Consider the following 9,108-nt stretch of genomic DNA (forward strand, 5'->3'; position numbering starts at 1 on the left):
CATTTAGAAAAGAATTACTGATTCTTAAATTGCGTATTGTGAATAGTACTTTGGGGGACATTAATGAACACTCAATTATTTGTCTATCATATATTTATTATATTTTCAACTAGCCTATTTAAAGAACATACACTAAATGGAGACATTTGAAGGATGAGGTAATCCTATGACGTTCAGCATTACACCCAGAGGCTATCATCAAAAAACACACAGACACCCATATGATCTTACAACGTTGTGCGAATTCTCCCCATGTGGTTAATACTATTATATGGCGACTAACTTTTTGCCCTCCAGTGCGAATGACAGGAAGCCACCGCCTTACAGCCTATGTGTGGCGATAGCTTCCTGTAGTTCGAGCTAAGTGGTCGTCATAATAAGGGAATTGCCCTGCGAAGTTAGTAAGCCAACTTTCATAGACATTTTAACCCACGTTACTATGTGAGTTTATCTCAGTATTCAGGACTGTGTCGCACTGTTGTGGCTGCTCAATCGAACTTAGAAACTCATACGTTAAACTAGTCAGTATAACTGCGCACGTGGAAAGATCCTGAATTTATTACAACCTGAAATTGATACCGCCCGACCTGACTTGAAAATTTCCCATTATACCAGTATGGTTCGAGATGCGGTAATCTTGTTTTTTACTGAATGACCTCTATAGTTTTATTCCATGAAAGCTGCGACAATGTATTGAAAGGAGTTACGAACAATGACGGAGCGGGTAGCAGCACCGGTCAGAGTGTGAATTTTGCATTTCTGACTCCTATATTATTAATTTCTTAAAAAAAAAAAAATGGCGAAAATTGCTTTTTCTTGGTTTGTTAGTGGTAAAGTCAGGGCTTTATTAAGGTAGGGGTAACTAGCGTAATTAATATAGGCTTCAATTTGGTGCTTTCATGAAGTCATTATATACAGCCGAACAGTGTTATCGTTAAAATATAACAAACAAAAATTGACTTCTAGATGTACACAAGAAGAAATTATTTCGTTTCAATGTACAGTGCGTTACGCGAGACCATAAGCATAATACGCACCCGACATGGAGCAAACTAGGACAAATACCATGTTTTGCCAATACGTATTAACGAATATCTATTGTTATTACTCTTTGTAGTGTAGACAGTCTCTATCAGACGTCGATGGAATAGAGAGCGTAATTACCTAGGCTAGGTGGTACAAGATTCAAATCAATTTAAATTATTTATTTTCGATAAAACATGTAAGCGTATGATGCCCACTATTAATTATCTGCGAAAAAAAGCGCAATGCTGTAGATCGAACAGAATTTCGAAAGATATTATTCTAAAGAGTAATTATTTCTCCATTTTCAAACAACAGAAACGTCGCAATAATATAATAGCAAACTAATCATAGCCTTTTGCAGCAGTTGCGGTCGCCATAAATCGGGCCTTAAAATGTAGGCAGAGAATCCCACTCAATTTCTGCCGTTTAGACCTAGGTGATAATTACCTAATAGCGTCGATATAAACTAAAACGTTTGTCGGCGGTCGTTTTGGCGTTTGCGGTTGATGCAGCAGGTGCTCATGGTCAACTAATGAATGGACGGGTTGTTTTAAGCGATAATGTTAAAGTGTACACTTACCGTGTAATCGATAGTATTGGGTATACGCTGACCAAGTGACTGGAAGCATTGACGGTATCCTTGTTCAGCACAGAGAGGACTATCAACGAGGTCTTCCGTTAAAGCACGGCAGCCTTCGGGGTCTGACGTACCGTTAAACGTGACGCTCTGTAATCAATCGAGCAATGTAAAAAGATTGACTATTTTAATTACTATTTTAAAACAGCTACTTCCACGATTCAAGTTCGGTTACCTCTGTGTAAAAACACCCTGCAGGTGACGACATTATCGGAGGCAATAGTTTAGAATGCTTTGCAAGCAAACAAAGCAGAGTTATAGGAAAAGGGACACTAGAAAGATTGTGCTGTAGGGGAGTTGCATTTCATTCCGGGTAAGTACGGTGCCGAAATGTGTGAAAATTATATTAATATTGTTAGACAAAATTAAAAGCGGAATATTTGGTGCAGCGTAATGGCTCCACTTAGGTGAAGTTTTTGCAAGACAGCATGTGTAAAAGAGGTTAGGGAGGGACACCCGCGTATGACGGCAGTCATGAAGCGATTGAGCCATTATTAGCTGACGTTTTTATACTAATCATTTTAGCCAAAATTGCGTTTTAACTTCATCCTTTCTAGCAACGGTATTCTACTGCTGATTATTTTATGTTGGGAAAAATACCCATCTTTGTTTTTTCAAAGCATCCCTAACTTATTATTTTCTGTACGATACCGGAAGCCTGCGAGGTATGCAATCCATCGTGCAGGAGTTATCTGCTTTAGTATAAACAATTTCTTATGATTGAGTTGCTTTGTCAGACCCCGCAAGGAATTTTTTAAGCAAGGCCAACTGCTTCAAAGTTTTTGGCGCAGCAGGTTACGAGAAGTATAATTTAACTTAATATGTATTTTATGAAATAATAGAGCGCCCTGTAAATGAGCTACGAAACGGCGTAGTAACAAAAAAAGCTCGATCTTAACTGTGAGTCAAGGCCATAGGAAGGGTTCGGATGACTCTGTTTCAACCGCTCTACGAGGAGTTTTTATGCAACCATGAGAAGCTATCCCACCCACTATTCGATTCTGGTATTGTATAATATTATACTCAGATTGTACGCAAGGAACACACGAGAACTGCACCGGGACATAAGAGCAGTATACTTACAAAGTTCAACTAAAGATAAAAGGAAGAACCCTACATTGTGGCTCCTTTGTCCTTATTTTTCTTTAAGGCAAGACATCATAAACAGAATCTTCAACGTGTTTAGCCTGTCAAACGACAGCTCGCTTAAAGTCGAATGCCGAATGGAAAAGTCATCCGGTAGTTGTAGCAAAAAGAAGCTCAGGTATAAATCGGTGTCAGCGTCGTAAGGAAATTAACCTTGTACCAACCATATTTCTCTTTCCATTTTTCGTGTAATCCGCACATTCTCACTTGTACTTTGTAGCCATTTTTGTATCTACGCCTACATCTACGTAAAACGACGTAGTCTGGAACGAAACGATCGCCCGCCCTACTAAGGAACATATTCTGTAGCTCTGTGCCCCTATTCCATTTCCCGCCGCCGGTCTCCTAATCATAGGCGATGCAGGTTGCATTTACGAACGAGCATACAAAATGTAGTTTTGCTTCCCGCCAACGTCCGCATTATCTGTGCCAATCGCTGGATGCGTTAGAAGGTTTATGGGCTAGGGTTGGCATGCAGGGAAAAAAGCATCGGTTTGTGTCGGTAGCAGCAGAACAGCCTAACGGCAAAAATACCACAAAGGAGAACGCGTTTGTGCGTGACTGCCTGCCGGCTAGGCCAGTGGCGGCGACAACTACATAGGTCGAATAGGATCGATTTAGGTAGGCTTGCGCTCATCAAAGTCACTTTTTTCTCTACCACTGCGAACACCTTTTAAAATTATTGGCACCTATATCTAAGTCGCCCTTTCAATCGACCAACAGGCAGGCGTAGTCCAACATTTCTGTTTTCGAACTTCAGCGTCAAAATCGTTGCGTGATACGATGATGCATCACTTGTACGACGTAAAGGAAAAATAAACCCATCTACAGGTCTGGAACCATTACCGCAGTAACAGCCTGTTAGAACTACGAGCTAGAACGGCGTAGCCGCATAATATCGAAGGGGGTCGAATACGAGGATGTCTAAAGAGAACCTGCGCTCTCGTAAACGAAGGCGGCTTCTGAAGCAACGAGTATTGCACCGTAAGTCCCTGGACATCCTCGCCCAGGTGAGTTCTGAGTGCTGCTCCTATCATTCGCTACGTCGCCCATAAAGATGGCGTGCCACGCGCGTATAGAATAGCAACGTCAAATCGAGGTTAGGAATAAAGTGGACTGTTGTGGCTTCCAACAGCTCCAACGCAGCAGCACTTCAGGAATCGGTGCGTGTTTCAGCTCGACGACAGCCAAATTTATCGCTGCGTTCAAGGGACACAAAAGGAAAACCGGTAAGAACAGTGGTTGTCCGTCGTGAGACAAGAGCAGTCTCATGTCTATTCATCTCTGATAGCCGAAGATCCTCAAATTTTTTGTTGGAACTATAGCCAATCTAGCACACAAAACAGAAGAAAATTGAAAGAGATCACGATGGTGATTTAGAAAATTTTCTCTACGTATGCCGGTAACACCTGTAGGAAAAGGTCTCTTTCAGGTTGTACCCTTATTGTACTGTGTTGTTCCGGTGCGGCTGCGCTGTTAAAGATCACCCACGTGACTCCTCTTCTCACTAGGTTCCTAGTCATGTAGTTTAATCATAGGCCGATTGATCCAACATTTGCCAAGCTATTTGGTAATGAAGAAAAAACGCCAATCTCTTGCATTGAATCTACAACCGATTTTGCCTTTAACGGAAGGTAGACGTAGCCGTTCAAACGTCTAACCTACTGTTGCCTTTGAGCTTGTGTTTCTGCCTTTTCCGTTTGTAATTCGCTCCTTCCAAGCCTCGATATCTCATCTGTAAAAGTAGCTGTTTGTCGTTTTGCGTTGTGACTGGAACGTTGTGCTATAGACACCTCACATCGGTGTCTAGTCATATGCGCGTGAGCTTTTCGTAGTAGCATTTGCTACATACATCATATAGCTGTCTGACGTCGTTCTGGTAAAAGAGCTGAGAGCTTTGTTTGTGTATTCTGTCCCTAAATTCAGCCCATGTTGCGTTGCTACTTTTTGCTTTTTTCTTAGTCGTGTGCATACGATGGATAACCGAAAGCGAGCAGAACATTGGAGAAAGGACAGTCTTCGCAGTACTTTTCAGTAAGGTTGAAGTGTATGAGTCGTGCAACAACAATAGTGACAAAAATGAAAACAGTAACCTTAACCTGACAATAGTTCCGCTACGCCTACAAAAGAAAAAAGTGTTTGGGGTGCACTCTTTCGATGATATGTAGCGTAAAGGGGCAGGCTGATATAAGCTTGTCTATATTCACGTGCTTTACGTCTATATTTCATACAGACCCACGTCTCGACCTACAATAGGATTCCACTGTTGATTACAAGAGCGGCAACAGGTGTCCCTGCTCGGGTGAGCCAGTCTTCATTAATAGTGCGAGGACGCAAGCGGACCTCTTCTACAAATATAGATGCAAGCTCGTCTTCTGATATCTTCTTAGGCCTCTCTATGTATTTATGTTGCTTAATTGTGGTACGTTTATTCATAGATGTTTGATAGAATGGGTGTTTCGTTTCGTGTTGTGTTAGCTTTTTTGTAAGGTCCGAATAAGCGAAGTTGAGCATTGTCGTACGCGAGGCCATCAGATACATATTAAGTACGTTTGGTGGTATCTTCGAGTGTATCATTTTCGATGTATATGAAATACATATTTCTAGGAGATAGGTACCTGATCGTTTTGCTTCTCTAATCAGTGAACTCGATGAACACCGATAAAAAAAAGAGTGAATTCACTGGCTAACAAGTCAACCGCTAAAACATACTGTATTCGAGAAACGAGCTTCTGCTAGATCACTTTTGTATGAGAGATCTCGCCAACAATCTTGCCCGTCTTGTTTTCCCTCGTAACCATAGAGCACATAGCAATTGTACGTTTAATTCTAGTTACGACAGAAAAAAGTATGCAGTTTCTTTTGCGATATACGGTAGATTCGGATCGGCGGTTCTTTTGTGGAGCTATGAATAAGGCAGCATCAAAGTGGTCCTTAGGCAAGCCGTGATGCAGGTCGTATATAAGCAACAAAACCAAGTAGGGATTAATTCAAAAGCGAGTTGTCATAAACAATGTGACGGCAATGTAAGAACATATGTAACAGAACGTAATTGTCTCGACTCAATGCTGCTGTGTGCCGTGACCGCATGTAGTCATGTGCATAAATATATAATATCTATATAAGTTAATGAGCAATAGCATATTTGGTGAAATCAAGCAAAGTATCTTTTCTTTGCCAGATACCACGTTTACTTTTTAATCAGCATCTCGTCGATATGAATAGAATCTCTCTAACTTTGGCAGTTGACGCACTGCCTTCTCTCAGAATTTTCAATGACATAAAATATACATCCAATTCCACGGAACTTATCATGTCAGGCGTAACTGTATTATTTGCCTCTGGGTGCCAAATCACCAACACAATAATAAAGACCATGTCAACCATTCGAATATAAATGTCGAGAAACTATGAAGAACTTCGAATTTATGTATTTTTAATTACTTTCATCCACTTACTTAGGTAATTTTTAGTTGCGTCTCTATCTCCGCGCAGGAATAAGCGTTACATAGAACTTCGACTCGATTTGTCTTCTACGTAGAGATGTTTTGTCTATTGCGGCAACGCATCTTTGGCGAATATGTAACGAGCAGTCGACGTTTAAGGAATCTTCTCTGTATCCTACGCCAGGCCTAGCGACAGTGAGCTTTTTAAAATGGTCCCGGGTCATTTCCAATCGACAGCTAATAGCACAGACTTGGCTATCGCCCGTTGAAATTACACCAGAGGGTCGTAGCCTCGTTTATCGGTGCTAACCCAATGTCTCCATTTGAAACATCCATATATATCAAACGCTATACCTTCTACCTTCTATGGCTTAGCCACTTTCATCATACCATACGAGCTAACCAAGAATATTCACGCACGTCACACTGCCAATAGTAATCTATATATATCACAAAGAAAAGGGAAAAGACCCGAATAAATTTATCAGAACTGATAAGTAACTATCACGATCTGCTTTGGCGTGTACAAATGATTGGTGTATTTGCTCGTAGAAATTCTTCAAGCAAGTCCATACAATTAATATTTGCTGATATTCGTTGTTGAGCAATAACCTCTACTTCTCAGAACTTGCTCACTTCTACTCGTGGAAACTAAATCAGAGGACTATGTGAGTGTGTCACTGCTAAATGTATCAACCTTACCTTAGAGCTGAAACCTCACCTCTATATGTTTTGGCTGAGGATGCAGTCTTCCAACAACAGTTCCGTCATTACGGGCCTGCTATCAATAGTTCAATGAAAGGTCACTGCGATCTACTACAATAAACGCCAAATGCTGGTCTGCAGTTCGCTGCGATCAAAAGTTCAGTAAAATTTGTTTGAAAACTATTGGCCGTCTGCGGAGGGTAAAACCCGGCGAGGAACGTCATTGTTGATAGGCTGTTTCTTTCCGTCGACATTGTCATGTTCATCACAGTTGTTGGACGTAGTCGAAAGCAGGAAAAAATAACTGTTCTGGAAACAGCACCTGGCTCAATTAAACGTCCGACTCAATAGATCTACATTAGATAAATTTACTGCGACATTCTGTGAAAATAGTGTAATAATTTGTTGCTTAGCGGGAAAAGCTTGCGATCTGGTTAAGGAGGACTACAAGAAAATCGACTCCTCAGAGACCGTGCATCAACTAGGAAGGCCACGCGCTGCTGCCATGGATAGACACACAAAACGTGGGTTGAAAATGAGAAAGCAGATTTGGAGAGGTTTGCTGTCTTGTTAATGGACGCACGCCAGCTAATGAAAAAGGTCTACTTTGCCCTTCTTTAACTAGCTTGTTGTTTTTATGATATTCCCGCAACTCATGCAGTTTACACATATACACTTCTTATATGAACGAGCTAATTATTATAACTATGTTTCTTATACATATAATTTGTCGATATCTTTAGTTGTGACTAGACAATATTTAGTTGGTCGTCTATTTAGCGATTTGCGAACTACTGGTTGCCTCATTGCTCAATAGCGTTAAGTGCTTCAATCTCCTTCGGTTAAGCGACATCTGTAGAACTAAGCCATGGTACCTAATCATGGCGTATGTAAAAGTTAGGTATAAATAGAAAAGTACTTCCTCTCGGATTTGGTATGTACATTTCTATAAATTTGATTATAATTAATAACAAGATAATTCTGAGTGTAAATATGTACGTAACCAGTCTAGCATTCAGAGGGTTGTTTTTATTATAAATACGAGCGAGAAACTTCTATTTACTGTTGACATACAAACGGAATACGTGACTGACATTTTTAATCTTTCTCAAAAATATAGATTTCGATCTCTAAGAACCACCGACTTCGATATCAGCATTATGTAATTTCCGACAGCAGTATTAGTAACTAGCGAATTAATACAGGTGAGAGAGAGTAAAGCGCCCAAATGAAGATGCGGTTAGTAAAGTAAGTTTTTCAAGATCTAGCTGCAGTTTTAACATGTTGTCACCAATGAAAAATATTAAATAAGCTCATTTTAATTATCCCAGATCATGCTATTGATATCTTCGCCGTCCATGTTATCGACTTTGGGGTCCAGTGCTTACTAGTAGAAATAAAACGTTCTCAATATAACAACTACCATAGTTTGATCCGCTCAGCAGAAGGCGGCCGTAAGTGTATCGGTATTCATAGTCCGCGATTCACTATTCGTGGTCATCATTGACGAATTAACGATTGCACGGGTCTTCAGCATCACTCAATATCTTTCTTAGACGCGTCGTTCTGCTGGCCCTCAGAATGATGACCACCATCTCAGGCCATATAATTTGGCCTCACTATGTTTCACGGAAGAACCTTCACTGCCAGTATTTGTATGCTATACGAGTATTGCACAGCCATGCCTCAAAGCAATCTAGTTGATACAAGCAAGGATGTAAAGTACACCAAGCGTCCCGCTTGGTGTACCAGGCTAACCACCATTCAGAGATGTTTGGTATATTAAAGGAATCGGTAAGGCCAACTCAACTGATCAATCCCATTGACAATACTAAATCGAAACATAATATATAGATAGCTTTGAACGAATCAATATCGAAAACGTACATTACAGCACCTCACACGGCACATCAGCTGTTACCAATCATGACACGTTACGTTGCCGTACAAGAACACTGCACCATGGCTCAGTTTAAGGCCAGACAATCAGCGATTACTCTAGGTATACCAACAGCGCTAGTCTTAGTGGCGACATTAAAAGTTATGGGCATGTGCGGACCTGATACTGCCCTCTGCTACTTCAAATCTATCTAGCAACAACTGACTTGAAACAACTGACAGTAACCACGGAATCTAGGTGTTGTCTAT

At 40.7% G+C, this 9,108-nt stretch overlaps 1 protein-coding gene across 1 annotated transcript in view; it reads right to left on the minus strand.

The window, feature by feature from the left end:
- Positions 1–9,108, minus strand: part of LOC111267866 (uncharacterized) — a 51,879-nt gene that overhangs the window by 23,758 nt on the left and 19,013 nt on the right. Inside the window, exon 10 of the mRNA XM_022846425.2 lies at positions 1,607–1,753. Coding sequence (XP_022702160.1) covers positions 1,607–1,753 — 147 coding nt within the window. The remainder of the gene's footprint in view (positions 1–1,606; positions 1,754–9,108) is intronic.

This window comes from Varroa jacobsoni, unplaced genomic scaffold (genome assembly GCF_002532875.2).
Source record: "Varroa jacobsoni isolate VJ856 unplaced genomic scaffold, vjacob_1.0 scaffold_1232, whole genome shotgun sequence".
Lineage (NCBI taxonomy): Eukaryota > Metazoa > Arthropoda > Arachnida > Mesostigmata > Varroidae > Varroa > Varroa jacobsoni.